General features: G+C 38.9%; 9 protein-coding genes across 9 annotated transcripts; 6 read left to right on the forward strand and 3 right to left on the reverse strand.

The window, feature by feature from the left end:
• Positions 1–1,827: 1,827 nt before the first annotated feature.
• On the reverse strand, positions 1,828–2,544 carry BATDEDRAFT_5299 (uncharacterized protein; the record flags this gene model as incomplete). The annotated part of the gene is made up of 1 exon (XM_006676415.1): positions 1,828–2,544. A coding segment is annotated over one exon (717 nt), but the record flags the coding sequence as incomplete, so codon positions are not given.
• A 3,479-nt stretch (positions 2,545–6,023) lies between these two features.
• BATDEDRAFT_86562 (uncharacterized protein) lies at positions 6,024–6,953 on the forward strand (the record flags this gene model as incomplete). The annotated part of the gene is made up of 1 exon (XM_006676809.1): positions 6,024–6,953. One exon carries the CDS (start codon positions 6,024–6,026, stop codon positions 6,951–6,953), a length of 930 nt encoding a protein of 309 aa, XP_006676872.1.
• Positions 6,954–7,273: 320 nt separating this feature from the next.
• On the reverse strand, positions 7,274–7,714 carry BATDEDRAFT_6233 (uncharacterized protein; the record flags this gene model as incomplete). The annotated part of the gene is made up of 1 exon (XM_006676420.1): positions 7,274–7,714. A coding segment is annotated over one exon (441 nt), but the record flags the coding sequence as incomplete, so codon positions are not given.
• Positions 7,715–8,768: 1,054 nt separating this feature from the next.
• On the forward strand, positions 8,769–9,958 carry BATDEDRAFT_22649 (uncharacterized protein; the record flags this gene model as incomplete). The annotated part of the gene is made up of 5 exons (XM_006676529.1): positions 8,769–8,889; positions 8,957–9,097; positions 9,193–9,404; positions 9,474–9,554; positions 9,647–9,958. The coding sequence occupies 5 exons, from the start codon at positions 8,769–8,771 to the stop codon at positions 9,956–9,958; spliced, it is 867 nt and encodes a 288-aa protein (XP_006676592.1).
• A 2,111-nt stretch (positions 9,959–12,069) lies between these two features.
• On the forward strand, positions 12,070–12,600 carry BATDEDRAFT_22650 (uncharacterized protein; the record flags this gene model as incomplete). Its single annotated transcript, XM_006676530.1, has 1 exon — positions 12,070–12,600. The coding sequence occupies one exon, from the start codon at positions 12,070–12,072 to the stop codon at positions 12,598–12,600; it is 531 nt and encodes a 176-aa protein (XP_006676593.1).
• Positions 12,601–14,256: 1,656 nt separating this feature from the next.
• On the forward strand, positions 14,257–14,778 carry BATDEDRAFT_22651 (uncharacterized protein; the record flags this gene model as incomplete). The annotated part of the gene is made up of 1 exon (XM_006676531.1): positions 14,257–14,778. The coding sequence occupies one exon, from the start codon at positions 14,257–14,259 to the stop codon at positions 14,776–14,778; it is 522 nt and encodes a 173-aa protein (XP_006676594.1).
• A 767-nt stretch (positions 14,779–15,545) lies between these two features.
• On the reverse strand, positions 15,546–16,175 carry BATDEDRAFT_22652 (uncharacterized protein; the record flags this gene model as incomplete). Its single annotated transcript, XM_006676532.1, has 1 exon — positions 15,546–16,175. The coding sequence occupies one exon, from the start codon at positions 16,173–16,175 to the stop codon at positions 15,546–15,548; it is 630 nt and encodes a 209-aa protein (XP_006676595.1).
• Positions 16,176–17,287: 1,112 nt separating this feature from the next.
• On the forward strand, positions 17,288–17,716 carry BATDEDRAFT_22653 (uncharacterized protein; the record flags this gene model as incomplete). Its single annotated transcript, XM_006676533.1, has 2 exons — positions 17,288–17,447; positions 17,472–17,716. The coding sequence occupies 2 exons, from the start codon at positions 17,288–17,290 to the stop codon at positions 17,714–17,716; spliced, it is 405 nt and encodes a 134-aa protein (XP_006676596.1).
• A 1,983-nt stretch (positions 17,717–19,699) lies between these two features.
• Positions 19,700–20,428, forward strand: BATDEDRAFT_86567 (uncharacterized protein; the record flags this gene model as incomplete). The annotated part of the gene is made up of 1 exon (XM_006676810.1): positions 19,700–20,428. The coding sequence occupies one exon, from the start codon at positions 19,700–19,702 to the stop codon at positions 20,426–20,428; it is 729 nt and encodes a 242-aa protein (XP_006676873.1).

The following is a 20,428-nucleotide window of genomic DNA, read 5'->3' on the forward strand; positions in this document are numbered from 1 at the left end:
TGAATCAATCATATCCATTATGTCTTCCAAATCTTCATCAGGAATGATTGAGCCGGGTTGATTCATTGAACCAGACACTCGGCTGGAAGTACCCGGACCGGGTTGATCAATTGGATATTGTTGGTCTTCGTCAGACATGGTTAAATCAATTACATCTACTGTACGTCTCTGACCTCGTCTGGGAATACTTGGACTGGGTTGATCAATTGGGTCTTGTTGGTCTTCGTCAGGCATGGTTAAATCAATTACATCTACTGTACGTTTTTGGCCTTGGTTAAGAGTACTTGGACCAGCTACATTAATTAGTTGTTGCTGACCTTGATTGGAAGTTTCTGAATAAAATTGATCCATTATGTCTTTCCAATACTGGGCGGGAATGCTTGGATTGAGTTCATCAAGTGGATCAGACACTTGACTGGAAGTGTCTGATAATTGAGATGTATCATCTTTATCTGTCGGTATTAGTACTGCATTAGCGGTCGCTGCCGCAGCCAGTATGAATAAAATGTCAGTGAATTTCATTAGATTGTGTCTAAACAATTGATGGAAAAGTAGAGTATTTAAACTGGTGTCGATCATGAAACTGAGCATACTTCATTGTATTTGTATTTTTGTACAGTAAATTAACCCTAACCCTTTTAGGTTAATCAACGACACAGGGCTACTTGATTGCTTGTAGTGAGCCAATATCAAATTAGACAGTGTGCTGCTCCCTATTTATAATGCCATATTGATCAATTTGATGATCATGTCAATTGGATTATGCTTTTACGACCCTTTTATCAGGTATATTCAAAAGCGGGGGCGTAAGGATTTGTTTAACCGCAAACGCTCCTTTTTATAGCTGTATTCGTGTCAAATGGTTCACTCCAGTATTCATCATACAATGACTGTATTCTGCATTGCAATATACAATGGCTACTACACATTGACTGTATTGCGTGTTCGATATACAACAACCATCATATGACACACAATCAGACTATAGTGTTGAATCTACACTTTGTGCACTTTTAGTAATCATGCATTGTACAATCATCAAGTTTGAACCCACACCCATGTATTGTGTTTGATTGTCGATGCTGTCAATACAACTCTGTACACACATTTGTTGTATTCTGAATCACGGATACGATCACAATCTAGTTCAACAACAACGATGACACATGTCAGTAATGCAGCTGTTGTTTGCATGTCAATCGCCACCAACAATACCACTGTATTGTCAACCAGTCCATGACACTGACTGTTTATCACACACCAACACTGTTATTTAGTAGTCCATTTACGTCAATACAGCTGTCAATATACATTTGTACATGTGGTTTTGTGAACCGATTACAAGCCTCAAACAACCAACATTAGTACCACCATAATACAATCTGATCAATGGTGTGTCTGTATGGTAATGGCTGGTGTTGTGATATTCCAATTTGCTTTAAATACAATTAGTCGACTCATTGTCAACTGTACCACATACTTTTTCATACATTATTACAAATGGTTTCATTTATTAGATTGTAAAAACAGCCATTGTATCGATATACTTGATCCAAACATTTAGTTTTGATCACAGCTTTTTCCAACATAGATACAGCAAATATCCATGCGAGTGCATCCAGAAGTAGGTTTGGGACCACGAGTGGTTGTGGTAGTAGGTCCTGTAGTGGTTATGATGGGTCTTGTAGTAGTGGTAGTAGTTGTGGTGGTTGTAGTAGTAGTAGTGGTGGTAGTAGTTGTGGTGGTGGTAGTAGTACTTTTGCTAGAAGGTGGAGGTGAACCACCACCGCATTCAGCTGGAACAGAAAAATCGTCTACGTAATCCACGGCATTAGGTCCTAAACCACGTTTGGCAAACCCTTTCCAGATTTCACACTTGTTGGCACCGTCATAGTGAGCAACATCTGCTGCGACAATGGCATCACGAGCATCAATGAAATTGGTGTTGCATGGCTGGAGCATCATGCCGCCAATCATAATCTGCATTGTGATAATATTGCCAGCCTTGCTCTTGGCATCGTACAGATTGGTAGAAAACCCATTCTTGGCAATCAAGTTCCAGTAAATTTCCCACAGCGCAGCAGCCCACACTTCACCGACAGCATGGACTTCTCCACGTTTTTTGAGATAGCCATAGGTCAAAGGATTGACTTGCATGTCAGTGGTGTAAGGATAGGAACGCATGCCATTATTATTGTTTTTGGAATATCTGCCAAAATAGGTGGGTGTGTCGGCTTTGTGTGATTGCTTGGCCGTCACGATCATGGCAAATATGTCGGACCAACCTTCTCCCATGCCTCTAGTTTCAGGACTGAACATGCACAGTGATGCTGTAGGTCCACCAGTCAACCGAGTTGAAATACCGTGACCATACTCGTGCAAAACAACTTGGTTGTCCAGACCTGGATTGCGGTTGGGTTTGGCAGAAGTAAATCGGAACATTCGCATTCTGCCAGGCTCGCCATCAGGAGGAGCGTGGAAATCAGCATTCTCTCTGCGTGCCGTGTCCAAAACACTGATAACAACAGCATCGCTGCCTTTACCGCCTTTGCCAAAGTTGTCGGTTTGGAAATTGCCAGCAGCCTCGTTGAAACCATACTGGTATGTGATATCGTGCATCAGGTTGGCAAGATAAAACAGATTGACGGCTGTTGCTTGTATGTTGTCTGCATCGTTAATATCAGTTGCAGGATTGAATTTACTGTCAAACACACCATTAATACCAGTTCCTGGAGTCGATGGAGTGTTTGCAGTGTTGACCGCCTCAGCGTTGTTGCCACGGGTAAGGGTTCCGTTTATCCATCCATTAGGCGACGATGGTTTGTATTCTGGATCTTTGATGTTGGAGAATCCATCATCAGGACTGAGACCAGGAATTGGAATAGCCTTGTATGTTGCATGATGACCAAAATCAACAGCCTGGACCAGTTTGCCTAATATCAATCCATTTACATTCAGATTAGTGTTGATTCCATAAAAATCAATATCTGAACCTGAAATACCGTACCAGTGTTGGCATCGGCCCAAACTTGGAACCAGAAATTAACATCCTCGTCGCGAAGCTGGAATTTGTAAGCATATGCAAGCGTGCCATCAGCCTGTTGGACATACTCGAGCTCATGTTTAGAACCAGAGTAAACTGGCAAGCCCTTGGCCTTGGACACAATATCAGCAACCTGTTCAAACGTCAGTTTGGTTTTGGGTTCCGCAATTGAAAGCTCACTTTTGGCAAAATGGCTTTCAGTACCAAACGAAGTAGAGTACGACGTAATTTGACCGTCTTTGATATGGACAGCAGCTTGGTGATTGGCTACACGTGCACCATTGATAATGTGAGCACCATATACATGAGTCACGCCAACACTGTCCGTAAAGTTATTGTAAACCTTGAACTCGTTAGGTGTGAGATTGAGTTGGTCACAGAGATATGCAACACCAATCTTGACCGAGTCAGTATTGGACAGAGCCATAAGACTGGATGAGTGATCATAGGGAATATTGTGATAGGTGGATTTTGGAAAATAGAATAAAGAGCTGTCCATGGCATTTTCTGCAGACAAAACAGTCGGAGCCGCAAAGATTGCGGATGTGGCAAGAGCAAGAACCAGAGAAACGGTAGAAACAAACATTTGAACAATGGTTTGAATATCTAGTGTATATGTGGCAAGTACAAAACTAAACTATTACAACAATATGGGACGATGGAGTTGGCTGCATTGCATGGTTTATATTTTGAATTGACACTGTAGTGTCGAATTGACTAAAACGTGCATGTGATGTGATGCATTAACACACGAGTATCAAGCGCATGTGTTAATATATCACATATCCAAACGATGCATGTGAAGCGGGTCCATTACTGCGTTGATTTTGATTAAGATGATTGCGTGAATGTGGGTTCAAGAAATATATACTATACAGTGTAGGATGAATACCCGTTGATATCCAGTCATTTACAAGCTAGGAATTTAATTTGAATCTAAGCCATGCTTACCATGTGCAATTCATGTGTGTTGTAAACTTGCGAATATCGCTTCAACTCGTTTCAATTCACTTCAACTCGATTTAGATTGATTTAGATTGGTTAAACTACTATGCAGCTTTTTAGCTAGCTTGTGCCATGTTGTCAGATTGTGATGCTTGGCATAGCATAAAAGTATATCACACTACAGACAGATTCGGGATGTATCGGCTGTATTGGCTGTATGCATGTTCTGCATATGTTCAGACGAGACTCGAGTATGATCGACTCCGAGTACTCAAAAATGGATACATGATCAGTAGTGCCAATGACTTGAACTGATAGCGTGCATGCTGATGACCAATATCAATCATGCTATGATACTGTTTGTAATCTGAATGGTTTCATATGTATCGACACCAACACAACCACATGATATAGCAACATACTCGACATGTGGCAAATGGTACAAATGGCACAAATGGAGTAATCGGAGTAATTGGCAGTATAGTTTGTTCATTCAATATTGGAATCATTAGGTTGGGTTAATAAGCAAAGTAGGAGATGACAAAAGGCGTGCTAATTGGCTGTAATCATACAGTCGATTGGTAGATCGGATAAATAAATGATTGATTTTAGGCAATGAAATAATACGGGAAATAAGGGATTATTCAAGCAAATGAGTTTGAGATTACAAAAATAATACATCAAAGCATTAAACTGATGTAGTAATGGTTTTACTCTATAACTGAAAACAATGGAAAATAGTTTTTGGTTGTACAAAAACTCGTCATGTTTTGGAAACATTCTGATAGTATCAAGTAGGCTGCGGGTGATCAAGTCGTTCAGCAAACTGACTATCAGATGGTCGCCATATTACAGGAAATGCAATCAATGAATGACCCATCATTCAAATCAACAATCTACCGATATTTTCAAAAAACAACAGCATCAAGGGTAATAGTTGCCGACACTCGTTTATCTTCAATTTCATATCCATTTTCGCTAGCTGTGAAACACGATTTAAAATATCGAAATAGCGATAACATGCATATTTATCAAGTCAGGAATATGCTGTTGAATCGATAGTTTTCAGGCTACAAAACTTACTTTTTACACTTGATAACAGAACAATGAGCTTGCTTAAATTGATAAAAACGATTCAATTGTAAAAAGTTTCAAGGTTGCTTTACTCAACTTGCAGCGACTTTTCTAAACAAAACTTCAAGAACTGAATTTTGTTTTACATTTTAACGTGCTTGTTGGAAATGCTGTCTTGATATTCAAGCTTATTTTTACATCAAGGATTGATAGACTTGGAGCGACTGTTATTACCAACAAAACCATGTATCCACTGAGATTCAAGTCGTTGATTATTCCTTCGAAACTATCCCACGTTTGTTTTATTCAAGTCACTCGAGCTCATTTTAACGGACGTCAGTTATTATCTAGTATAAATCTACTGCCATGGTTTATTCAGCATAGAATCTATGACTATGCAGGAATGTTGACCAGATACTTGCATAGGAAGCTAAGCTTCCCTATTAGCTTGCATACGTTGAGGTTGATAATGGCAGATTGTTTTCTTCAAGACAATGTGCGTCAGGCAGCTGTTATGCAGCAGTTGTTCCATGGTCACTGGCTGTTGTGGGAGTCGCTCTTTATCCATACTACAGCAATGGCGGAGATAGCATTGGCTATCAACCCCTTTCGCACAGGCATGCAGACTAGGTTTTCAGTGTCTACTACACCCGACACTGTACTGCTGCCTCTAGTCTCTTTAGTTTCTCACTTGCAGCCAGAAGCCATTCCTATTGCCAATCATCTATTGGATTACATTCTTGCAAACTATCATCCACAGCCTCATTGTGTTAAATTCTGTTATGCCAAGCTCTCGATCATGGCCGGATTGGGTAGACTACAGCCACTAATAGCGTTGATAGGAGATTGCAAATGTCCATTAACTATCAAAATATTTGGAAGAGCATGTTATATGGCTGCAATCAATGGTCATTTGAATGTTGTCGAGTATTTGTTGCATTTGAATTCAACTTATTTTACTATGGCTACTCCCATCTCTGAATCGAGTATACTGCCAGTGCCATTTATTGATCAGGGATCAGCAACAGCGTTGGATTTATCCACTCATAAAACTCTAATTCAGCCGCCACAAATCCATTCAGCCATGTACATGTCAGACCAGGCATTTCAAGGTGCGATTTCTGGTGGGCACATTGAATTAGTCAATGTGCTTCTTTTGAAATATCCCGACTATAATCTTAGACCAACAAAGCGATCCATATCAGAGGCTGTATATCGCAATCACACCAACGTCATTTACTATTTACTGGAGCCACGTTTTGGCTTTTCAAAATTGAGCGGATTTGATAGTCTGTTTGAGATTGCTGGAAAATATGGTTGCAATGAGCTTATGGACTATGCTCAAAAACATCAGATTGGGATGGGCATGTACAGTCTTGATTCAGCAGGTCAATTGACTACAAAAAAAACGATATTTTCAGCCAAGTGTGAATGCATCAAGGCCTTGCGTCACTTGTATGCTCGGAATGGACACACTGCAGGGATCTTGCAAATGAAGGGAGGAAAACACTTATTGGACAAGTCAGTATTGACGGTTGCTGCAGAACACGGGCAGTTGGATACTATTCATACCATTCTGTGGTACTGGGCACATCATCGACCATCTTTGGGAGTTTATTCTAGTTTAGATGCAGTCCTTGCTGCCATCAAATCTCGACATGTTGGGGTTGTCATGGTTTTGGCGTCTGTCAAGATTGGCTTACAAAAGGCGGATCTTGTTCGTGCGCTGGATTACTCGCTCGAGCAATGCGATTTTGGAATTGTTACCTATCTTACAGCGACTATTGCAAGTGGCAGATATTGTGAGCATGCCAGTACTATTGCTCGTAAAAATGGTCATGATGATCTAGCAGACCATTTGGAATCCATGGTTGAGCTTTATTGGTGGTAATACGTTATTCCGAGTAGATACACCAAGATTGGTTTTTATTTACAAAAGCCTGTGCAATCCTATAATGCAATTTAAAATGCTGCATTACTCCACTGCGCTGATTGAATGTATATCATCTGTCGAGTTTCGCACCAATAAAAGTCGATATATTCTTCTAAAGCAAGATTTATTAAAAATAGTTAACGCTCAGCCAAACTGGCAGTTGCAGTATTATCATCAGACATTGGTTCAGTATCCTCAAACCGAACGGAAACACCCATTTCGGCCAATTCAGCAACAGCCTGTGCATTGATTTCCAAATTGCTGGCGTCATCACGATCGTCTTCATCTTCGTCTGGATTGAAGCTTTTCAACAATAAATCCATCACATCGATATGATCAGCCTGGGCAGCAACAGTTATAGGGCTTTTTCCAGCTGTGTTTTTGAGTGTAGCACTAGCACCGCATTCCAGCAATCGCTTAACGATATCAATGTGACCATTTAATGCAGCCCAGTGCAAAGAAGTAGAACCCTCGTCGTTAGTCATGTCAATATCGCAAGGTCCAGCCATATCGGTTGTAAGAAAAGTGACGACATTTAAATGACCATTGGCAGAAGCCATATGCAAAGCGGTATTGTTTCCAAAAGTGGAGCGAGCATGACAGAGAAACTTTGTGGAAAGTAAATGTGACTGTTGTATTGATTGCAAGTCTTCTAAATCTCCGAATCTAGCAGCAGTAACAATATCCTGTATGACACTATCCGACACAGTGGGAGCTACTGTCATGGTTCCAGTCATTTTGGTCAACTTGATTTTTTGAATTCGACAAAATAAAATTTTAAATTGTCACGGGACATTGGATGAATGTAATTTTGTTGTAATTGTATTCAAGATTCACAATACAACTGAAATGAGTGTATTGACAATATTGACACAATACATGAATCCGAGTTCAAACTTGATGATTGTACAATGACTACCAAAAGAGGATTTCAGTTTGAATTTATAATCTGTGTACAATGAAAGAAGCAATACAATTGATTTCTAACAAGAAAGCAGAATGAACAATCAAATCACCAAAAAACAAACACTTGCACAAGCAATTGGTTTCTGTGAATACGGCTGTAATGAGTTGAATTTAGTCTGACAATTCAGTTGAATTTAGTCTGACAATTCAGTTGAATTTAGTCAACTAATCATTGCTGAAATGATTCGACATACGCTGATTGCTAGAGAACTTGGCGGTCTGCCATTGGTTGCGTCAATGGAAACAGACTCTGTATGGACCAATATGTACTATATGTTCAGTTTGTCTTAGTCTTGTACTGTTTGTAATGACATTTGTTCATGATCGGAACTGTCCATTTAACTCATCATTCTACCTTGATATCATTACAGCCAGATGACCCTATTACAGATGTCAAGAAACTGATCAAGCCGCTGCTTAAAATATTGTCTTGTTTTAATTCATCCAGTGGAAATGCATACTCTAGTGGTCATGTTCCAAATGGAAAAAGGTCGTCGCTCGTTGTGTCGTTACTAGGCGCTAGTTCTTCAGAATTAATGTTGCAAAAACTCCCACTAGAATGCAGTCTCGACGCAGATCCTTTTGTATTTCAGTTGAGTCCATTACAGGCTTTTAGTCTATATCAACCCATTCTATCCTACCACTGCTATTCTTAGTGTATGCTTCCCTTGCTGGTCAATCCATATTCGTCTAATCTTTCCAGACAGCATCCAACATACTGACTGATACGAGTGCGATTTTTGTTTGATATTATCCAGCTATCTTGTTGATAACGGTGTCATTTTTATGTGTATTGTCGAAAATACAATGCCTCGTTTGCTTGCATTCAGCTATCTGCTTGAACTTGTGCATGAGTTTATCGAAAATACCAAAAACAACGAAAAACAATGGCGTGAAGCCTCACGACCTTATTCACTTATTCGCCTAGGTACTTTTTACTGCAGATCTTGCCAAAGATTGCCTATAAATATTGATTGTGTGTACTGTATGTGTAGAGCCCATTATACAGTCTATTAAAGCACGATACCGTAATCCAAGAGCACTGCAAAGTAGAACGGATCTGGTAGATTTGTCAATGCGTGTTCGAGCCATCCCAACAATCAGCACGGCTAATCTTTTTCCTACTGAATTTGCAGGTGCATGATGATTTGGTTTCACTGAAATTATTATAAATACGTCTTCATTTATCTATCCATATATTTAACAGCTATTTGATCTTTTGCCTTTGTAGCTGCATCTCGAATGACTCTTCAACGAGTTGCTGGAAATGTATCCAATGCAGCAGAACAATTTTCAACCGGCCACGGATACTCTGAAAACACTCGGTCGTGGCGTACTCGATATCTTGTCACTATTACTCTGTTGATCTTTTTCGTCGACTTGATTTATGGTCTCGGTAGCTCATTGAGCCTGTTGAAGATTATACGCCACAGACGACATCCGGTATGTGGTATTTAAAATGCATGCTGCTGGATTTGGTGTGTTAGTTTCTTATGGGCCGTTTTTAAATAGATTGAAGAGGGAGTCAAGTTTGTATATGCGCACTTTTTCATGTTGATTATTTTTGCATTATGTCCAGTTCTTACTTATCAGGTATGACTTTGATCCATGATTGCATATTCTGGTTTAGCATTATGATTGTCTGACCATTGCTATATACTCTGTTTAAACACTACATGTACAAGATGAGGAAATTCCAACAACGACAGAAACTCGCACCATTGGCCATACGAATCACTCTAGCTCACGCATTTGTGACGTTTTTTCAGATCCTGCATACTCTTCTTATCCCAAACGACTTGCCAGAATGGCACAATTCTGCCGATCACTCAAACATGTCACCACTTCAACAAGCAGCTGTATTTTTTAGCACATTTAGCATTCCTGCTCCATTGGTATTTACCAAGGTGATCTACTTGATTACTGTGTGGTTAGTAGTTGGCTCAGGTGTGAGAACCACATCTATGAAATATGACAAATTGGATCATTTAGAATGAATGCTATTTTTATATTTTAAAATGACTTTCAGCTGGTTGTAGGTCGTGATATATAAATCAAGATCAGTGATTTTATACATTGAGCAGTTTATAAGCTTTCTGTATTTTGTGCATTAACAAGTATTGAACAAAATTGACATTTTTATTTCTGGTTGAGCTGAACTGGATACACCAGATGCAATCAATATGTATTGCCAATCGTGTATTGATTTTGATAAACAGGATATCGGTTTATTGTGATTGAATCACAGATTATTGAAAAGCAAATCAGCATTGCAAAAATGGCTCATGATTCCAATGCTTGAAATGTATCGATTTAAACTATACTGTTGGCTCTGTTCCAGTGTGTGTCAATCTATGATCATGTCTAACAATGCAATCGGTTGCATGTTTGACGCATTTGGTTTCGATATAAGCTATTCACTTGTTGTATCAATTGAGCTGTTGAACATTGCATTGGTGATACTTGTCAATCAAAATCAGAATGATTCAAACGTAGCGTCAACATTGCCAACATCACACCACAACAATACTGTCAACTTTCGAGTCCTGTGATCCACCGTTTCAATTATAACCGGATCGAGGCTGATCACTTGTCAATACACGAACCAGTTGTCTGATCGTACAACTGTTGGTTAATCAATGTTTGACTGTCGATGCTTGAATATTGACCAACATACACAACACCGATATCCAATACATCACACATGAATACACTGCATATATGCGGTAGCAATGACCAATCCAAACAAACAGTGACAGAGTTACTCATCAACATATACTCGATTATCAGTCGAGTCTGCATATATCAACCAGTTGCAACACGTCATAATCAATGTGGATTGTATTGTTCACCAATCGATCATGACAGCTAATCAATACCAATCATGTAGTCAATACAATCACCAACATATCAATGGTTGTTGACTTGTGGTTACAATTCGTCAATTACATCTAATGCTACAGGTGATGCACATCTGATTACTGCAAATCAACAACTTTTCAATCATATCATAGTGTGTATTGCCAACAGACTATGCAATTACAAATCAATGTATACGTGATCAACATTTGATATTTGATGGTGATGAGCCAACCATGATTGATTGTATCATACAACTAATACAGTTGCATTGTCTGATATTGATGATTGGCTCAGTCATGTCAAACAGTAACTAATGTGTGTATATCAAGTTTGTGTTGCATGGACACATCAATGTGTTTGATAACGAGCTCAACGTGATGATACAAACCCAATATTATATGAATATCCAAGTTGATGAATCAAGTCGAGGTTTGCAAAGTGTCGATATGTCAGGTCAATCAAACGAACCAGTCAACCATTATATTGTGACTAGTGATGACACGGTTTGAATGTCAACGAGTTGGACAGTCGATAATATGGATGATTGTGATTTGGTCAAACCGCAGCACTTGCATATCACTGAGTCGGTTTGGTGTATTTGATGTAAGCAATATGCATAAACTCGTTGATATCATGCACTATAACCAATATACACCACACATATACAGTGGTAAACATCAACGTGTGATGTATTCAGTGATCGTATACTGGTCGATTGATGCAATATGATCATGCCACATACTATTGTATTGGTGACAATGTGTTGTTGAACAGGCGAGATTTCGAGTGTTTGCAACATAATTGGTGTGAATGGACAATATTGCTTGTGTACCATCATGCAATGATATCACCTGGAATATATTGTGTAGCGGCATCATAGTGCGGCAAATATACTCTGATCGTTGATCTTGATATCGGGTACCAGATCAAGCAACGGACGGTTGTGTAAAGGGAGATCTCTTTAAAGCTACCTTGACATTGATAACAGCAAATCATCACTAACCCTGGCAATAAATGCAATAAATGAAATAAAGCCAATACGCTGAAGCGGCCATTCAAGGAACATGCTTTTGATATTATCCGCCAATAATGGATATAAATACGACACCAAATCGACGTGTTGAATGACATTCATTACAACTTGCTCAACCAAACCAGTAAAATGAAATTTTCAATTGCCGTACTGTCATCGATACTTGCTGTATGCTCAGTCACGATCGCCAATCCAGTCGATCCGAGTTCGACCATGAGTGCAGAGGTCAGCACTCCGACAGCCTCTACAAGTGGGGGTTCAGTTGGTCAAGTTCTTTATCCGGTTCCTCCTCACCCACTTGATCTTGAAAGATATTGTGGACCATTCGATCTTGTTGAAGCGTCGTTGATCAAAAGAATTGCAGAACTTCAAGTTAAGTTCGATCAAGGGATTGTCGATCTTACTAAAAAATGTCGCCAGCGTGATGCTCAAAAAAAACTACTTGAGGGAATGGAGCAGCAGTTTGAGACTCTGAGTCAAACTCCGGACGATGGGTTGGATACTGTCGAGTTTGAGCTTGAAACAGAGCGTGAAGTTCTTGATAAGCTTAAAAAAGAAGTGGAGAAAATCTCCGATGAAACTTCAAATATGATTGACGAAAGGATGGATCTCAAAGAAGTACTTCGAAATTACTTAGGTATGATACCATCAGGGGAAGGTAATATTCCAGAACTGAGAAAGTATCCCGGATATAAGAAATGCTTCAAGTTCTTCTACGATCGTTATTGGCTGTCACTGTCATAATCTGGATATGATGCAGCTTTTCAAGATTCTGGTGTTCAGCAACAAACTCTTCAATCAGACTCGTCACATTGCTGCAGTTCAAAGTGGGTTATCAACAGTCTCATCTAGGATATGTTGTAATGCAGCGTGTATTGCATGTTGGTTTACTTTTGATTTGCCATGCATCCAATGTCGTTCATTCAATAAACACCTTTTATTGCCAAACCATGTGTATTAGACTAATGACTTGATCATATTGCACCAATCAACTACCATGTATTGTATTGATCACTGCAGTGTCATTGCTGAATCCATGCAATTGTGTATATTGACATTTTGGGTTACCAATCAACACATTAAATTTGACACCAACCCATTGGTATCACTGGACTATTTGATTCAGGTGATTCAGGTGATACGAATGATTCGGCTGGTTTTGACAACTTGACAATCTGAGTATCCACAAATACATGTTTAATGTTTGCACATACTTTTTGCACATATTCCATTGACATGCTACAAACTGACATTGAACGTCACATTACATTGTTTTGGTCTTGAATGATACGATATGCATCAGCCGATGTTTCGTATTCACTACAACATCCACATCCAGTATATACAACAAATCTGTCCATAATTCAACATATCAGCCATATTTGATTTGACAGTCACTTGTCACATTGTTGTGTACTTGCAATGATCAGTATCAATCATTTGCATGTAGTCCACTGTCTAGTATAATGTATGCAGTATGATCACATAACATGTCATCTGGTGATATAGCATACACCACAACCACAACCGGAAACATCGATCGTCGATTGTCGTCCCAATCAATATAACAGTTGCATCAAACAAATCCACAAATGCACAACTCGGCAAGTGTAATGCATACAACTACAACATGTGTATACGAATACCGAGTGTGTCCAACTATAAGCTATGTATATTGAAACCATTGGATAGTATGTCCGACACGTCATTGACATTGATAGTCAATTAGTATTGTGAATGGCCCTATGCATGCAACATGGTTGATATGTTGGTGTTGGCTGTATCAATGGGACTATAACCAATATACACCACACATATACAGTGGTAAACATCAACGTGTGATGTATCCAGTGATCGTATACTGGTCGATTGATGCAATATGATCATGCCACATACTATTGTATTGGTGACAATGTGTTGTTGAACAGGCGAGATTTCGAGTGTTTGCAACATAATTGGTGTGAATGGACAATATTACTTGTGTGCCGTCATGTAATGATATCACCTGAAATGTGCTATGTAGCGGCATCATAGTGCGGCAAGTGTACTCTGATCGTTGATCTTGATATCGGGTACCAGATCAAGCAACGGACGGTTGTGTAAAGGGAGATCCCTTTAAAGTTACCTTGACATTGATAACAGCAAATCATCACTAACCCTGGCAATAAATGCAATAAATGAAATAAAGCCAATACGTTGGAGCGGCCATTCAAGGAACATGCTTTTGATATTATCCGCCAATAATGTGTATAAATACGACACCAAATCGACGTGTTGAATGACATTCATTACAACTTGCCTAACCAAACCAATACAATGAAATTTTCAATTGCCGTACTGTCATCGATACTTGCTGTATGCTCAGTCACGATCGCCAATCCAGTCGATCCGAGTTCGACCATGAGTGCAGAGGTCAGCACTCCAACAGCCTCTACAAGTGGGGGTTCAGCCGGTGGACCTGACTATCCAGAATTTCCTACACCAGAAGATCTTGAGAAATATTGCAGTCCATTCGGTATTTCTGAAGTATCGTTAATCGATAAAATCGCAAGAAATCAGGTTAAAATTAACGAAATCTTTGAAAAATCCAGCAGCAAAAGTCATGAGCGTGATCTTCAAAAAGGATTGGTCGATGAAATGAAGATTAGACTCGATACTCACAGTCAAGCTTCAAACGATGAGTCGGGTATTAATGAAGTCGAGCTCCAGGAGCAGGATAGAATTCTTAATGAGCTTGAAAAAGAAGTGAAGAAACTCTCCGATGAAGTTATGGTTTTGATTGAACAAAATATAGATTATAAGAAAACACTTCGAAAGTACTTGGGCTTGGTACCATCAGGGGAAGGCGAAGTTCCAGAACTGGGAGACTATCCTGGATATACGGAATGCTACAAGTATTTCCTTTCTGTTTTTTCGCAATAATTGCCATAATCCGAGTATGATGCAGCTTTTCAAGATTCTGGTGTTCAGCAACAAACTCTTCAATCAGACTCGTCACATTGCTGCAGTTCAAAGTGGATTATCAACAGTCTCATCTAGGATATGTTGCAATGCAGCGTGTATTGCATGTTGGTTTACTTTTGATTTGCCATGCATCCAATGTCGTTCATTCAATAAACACCTTTTATTGCCAAACCATGTGTATTAGACTAATGACTTGATCATACTACACCAATCAACTACCATGAATTGTATTGATCATTGCAGTGTCATTGCTGAATCCATGCAATTGTGTATATTGACATTTTGGGTTACCAATCAACACATTACATTTGACACCAACCCATTGGTATCACTGGACTATTCGACTCGGCTGGCTCATAGTTTGAAAGTATATCACAGTGAGTAAAAGATAGAAAAGGAATGAACCAATGTATGAATTGTCTATTTATTAATCCGAGATCGTATCTTTTATGAGGTGAGATAGTAGTGGAAGAACACTAAGATATGAGGGACATAGCTCAAACATCATTGTTGAGGATTCCTGGTTACTATAGATCTCCATCAGTGATGACTACGCTTATATACCAAACGTAGAATCACACAAGTATCCACACACAATGCAAGTCAACATACTGCACATCTCAACAATTCAAGTTCCATTACAAAGATCACACATTACCAGTGTCTAACACAACACACATTAGAAAGTTTAAATCTATTCAAAATATTGGAGTTTATTGACAATTTCAGTCCGAATCCGAATCTGAACTCAAATCAAAATCCGAATCCAAATCCGAATCCGAATCCAAATCCAAATCCAAATCAAAACCAAGACCCAATGTCAAGCCATGCTTCATCGCAAACTCTTGTAATTCTTTTTTAGTAGCCTTTGTTTTTTGTATTGCTTTTTGACACTCTTCTTCCAATCGCTTTTCAACGTTTGGATTGTGTTTTGTTCTAGATTTCCTTCGGCTATTTGCTGATTTCGATCCTTGTTTCAATCCTTCATTCATGCTATCGAAATAAAATTTGCACTTTTCCTCTTGTTTCTTTTCAAGCAATTCAACTTTTTCTTTTAGATCATCGAATTCTTGCCGAGTTTCTTCGTCTAGAGTTTCTTGATTGGAACCAGTGTTTTCTGGGTTATCATTTGGATTTTCCAAGCCTTGACCAAAAATGCTTGAACCGGCGTCACTGCCTAAACTAGATACGTTTTCCCATTCTTCTCCAGAAACGCCTGATGCTTGGCCGGAAGTACCAGCTACCTGATTGGAGGGCCCCGATGCTTGTGGTAAGCCATCTTCATCAGCTGGAAGCAGTGTTGCATTAGCGGTTGCTGCCGCAACCAGTATGAATAAAATGTCGATGAATTTCATTAGATTGATGAATGCTTCTAAACAATTGATGGAAAAGTAGAGTGCTGAAGCTGATGTTGATTATAAAACTGAACTCAATTGATTGTATTTATACTTTTTGTATAGCAACCCTAACCCTAACCCTTTTAGGTTAACCAACGACACAGGGCTATTTGATTTCTTGTGGTGAGCCAATATCAAACTAGACAGTGTGTTGCTCCCTGTCCACAATATCATATTGACCAATTTGATGTTCATGTCGATTGGGTTGTGTTTCTGACCCTTTTATCAGGTGTCTTGGAAAGCGCATCCTTTAAGGGTGTTGTGTAGCCTTGAAAATGCTCCCTTTTGCCACAGTATTTGCGTAAAATAACGGATTACTTGTATTCATTGTGCAGTGATTGTATTCTGCATTGCAATACACAATGGTTACATATCCGGTTGACTGGTATTACACATTGACTGTATTGCGTGTTCGATATACAACAACCATCATATGACACACAATCAAACTATAGTGTTGAATTTACACTTTGTGCACTTTTAGTAATCATACATTGTACGATCACCAAGTTTGAACCCACATTCATGTATTGTGTTTGATTGTCGATGTTGTCAATACAACTCTGTACACACATTTGTTGTATTCATCACCATCCAACCCAATATCACCATTTCAATCAATCTTGGTCAATGTTGATGATTTACACGCTAATTCATTATCCAATCTTGTCTGACATTATTATTGGCTTTAATCACGTTTGGTTTATACAACTGCCATGATTTGTACTACCATTATCATTGTGTATCTGAACACCAAATATTCCAATACATCAATAATACCACAGTGTAAACAGTAATACAGTTGATCAGTATTGTGGCAAGACTTTTCATTCAAGTTTGTATTTGGAAATACTCGATGGTTTAATCACAACACACTATTTGTAATGCGATTGTCATTGATATCATCTCATCACATTTGATTCCATCTGATTTATGATGATGTTTAGTAATCCATTACCATGTGTTGTAGTAAACTAGTTTGTTTATTGAACCAAATCCACAACGATCACACTCAGAATATTGATTTCCGCGTGGCTGTTGATTGTTTTGAATATCAAGGAGCATCTAATATGTATTGGAAAGATGTGTATGGTATTGATCGAGAATCACCACGCAGTCAGTATATAGGATCGCTTGAATTACCAAATGGTCGATGTGTAGTTTATCCCAATCGATACCAACACAAAGAACAATCATTTGAACTTGCAGATCCAACTCAACCAGGACATTGTAAGATTCTGACATTTTTTGTAGTGAATCCAGCCTGTCGGATTGTTTCGACTGCGCATGTGGCTCCACAACAATCACAATGGTACAACTCGAGTCTTGACAAGGCACACGTACCGCCTGGACTGTGGAATGATGCCACGCAGTATATTCAAGGTGTTCAATCACCAGCTAAAGCCAAACACTATCGAGATGAATTGACAAGTGACCGAACTCAAATCACAGCGGCATACAACAAATACAGATATGAGCGGGCGTATAGTGATTGGTGATTGTGAGGTTGTGATTTTACAACAATCAATTGGAATGCCAGTCATATCTATGCAATTAAATGGATCGAATAAATTGAATGAATTGAATCAATCATGTCAATCATGACAGTGACTGTTGATTATATTGACTGATTGTGTACAATTGATTGATACAAGTGATATGGATGCATCATTCGGTGTTGTTGAATCAGATCATTGCTTGATTCTGTCAATGTGATCAAATGGATTACTACAAAACTGGACATGCTCAAATTGAATCAAGTATTGAATCGAGTATTGGATTGATATTTACAAACAACCACAATTACAACCACAATTGCAATCAGCACAGTCTGAATATTAGACATTTGAACATCACATATAGAGTTGTGGATAAATGCGAGTTGGCATATTGGACTGTTTTTGTAGTTTATTAATGATTTGATTCACGACTGTTTGAATTCAAGGCTCAATATGGATTACAACTGGATTGTCGTTGTTTCCATTTGGAATGACAAATCTGTCAATGTGTTGATTGATTGCTAGTCCATTGTCCAATCCATTGACCAGTAATTGTCCAAACAAGTTGTATCCGAGTCGAGTTGTCAATCAGGATACCATAACCTGACATCCAAACGATTATTCAAACGATTGTTGAAACCATCAATGATTGCCAGAATAAGCTTTACGACTCGACTGCAATAACCACCACAATCATGGTCAGGTTAGTATGTTGATCCGTTTACAAAGTTACAATACTGCAACAGATTCAACATACTCTTGAAAGTGCTGCACACCACATGAATCCAGCAAACCCACTGATGAATTGAACCAATTAATTGACCAATGACATGACTCGATATTGGACATCGAGTTGCACACAGTTGGTAAAAAGTCACCGACATGTTCAGATAGTCAAACCTTGACTACAGGTTGATATCATCACCCAACACACCAAATACAACACACAATCTGGTCAATTACTGGATCATATTGTGGATATCAATCAACGAATCTACTGGTTGCAAACAATCATGTACAATCATGTACAGTTATTACAGGACAATATGATACATTTCTGAATAGCATGTTGTAATCAACACGAGTGGAGTTGTGCAATAGACTTGTCATGGTTTACAATGGTTTGCAATAGTTTGATATGAACATGATGACTCGGACTCTATTCAGTCGCATCAACTCGACTACAATTGGTCGTGTATATTATGATTGACACGAACAATTGTAGTTGAACTCGAATACAGATTGACTGTTGAATCACAATGCGTGGTATCAGCAACATGATGTGCTATATATTGGAATGTATACGCTAACCTGACATGTGCCATGTAGTGTGTATTCGATCAATATGAGTATTAGCAATCAGCAAGTCATACGATGTTTGTGTTCGAGTGATGGAGTGGAATGGAATGAAATGAGTGCATCAATCCAGAATACGAGTCAACCATGACATATGATCATGATGTGTGGTTGATACAACTATATAGTAACACACAACATGAAATGTCAACACAACAGTTGCAAGTCATTGATCATCAATGTGACATTGTGGTTGCAACATGAACTACATTGTATTGATTCAGTTGATTGATTGAATCCACTGATAAACAACTAATAACTGAATGTCAGCTCAGTTACATACAGGTTTACATGGCATGCATTGATTTCTTAGGCTGCGGTTCACTGACCCTTTTCAGAGTGAATAAGGGTGGGAAACTACACAATCGATCAATCAATCGTACGATATTTGAATACATAGCCAAACAGCGGTTCAGTAAAAGCTGCTGATCGCCATATAAAGGGATATCCCTTTTGAATCGCTTTGACATTGATAGTAAATCAACATCGACCCTGACAATAAACCTGATTCTTTGGAACGGCCATCCAAAAAGTATGCTTTTAATACTATTCACTCAGCTGATATAAATACAATTTAGACCCGACCTGTTGAATGACAATCATCTGCAACTCGATCAAACCAGTAAAATGAAACTACCAATCGCTGCATTGTCATCAATTCTGCTTGTTTGTTCAGTCACTATCGCCAATCCAGTTGTTCCCAGTACGACTGCAAGTACAGAACATGTCTCATCGACAGCTGCTCCCAGTTCGACTACAAGTACCGAGTCTAACCCATCTGCAACTCCTAATACAAACGGTTTAGACTTGAGCCGTCATGATTCACTTTCAGCTAACATGAAGAATCTGCTTGAAAGCTACTCAAAAGGACAACAGGACTGTAGTAGACAAGAAGAAGAATGCAAATTTATAAATCTTAAAGTTGAGGATCAAGAGAGCCTGATAAGCCATTTCAGGAAAAAGATTGACGATTTGCAACGTAAATTCTACAAAAATGGTCGCGACAATTCAAAATATAAGAATGAGATGGAACAGCTTAAGCGTGAGCTTCGGGACGGATATTCCGAATATACCAAACTTGAAAATATGTACAAAGACTGCATATTCAAGCATATTCATTCTACTCGACAACTGGAACTCGTCAAAGTAAATCTTGTGAAATCCGTTTTTGGAGCATCTTTCAATCTTGAATTACTCGAGGAGCAACTTTTGCTTATCCTCTCACAGTATTCCGTTAAACAATACCTCGAGAGAATATGTAGTGGTGAACAATCATCAGCATGCAGAAACGATTTTGGTCAAGATCCTGATGCTGAACAACAACAACAAGATCCTGATGCTGGACAAGAAAGCTAA

The sequence above is a fragment of the Batrachochytrium dendrobatidis genome (genome assembly GCF_000203795.2).
Source record: "Batrachochytrium dendrobatidis JAM81 unplaced genomic scaffold BATDEscaffold_2, whole genome shotgun sequence".
Lineage (NCBI taxonomy): Eukaryota > Fungi > Chytridiomycota > Chytridiomycetes > Rhizophydiales > Batrachochytrium > Batrachochytrium dendrobatidis.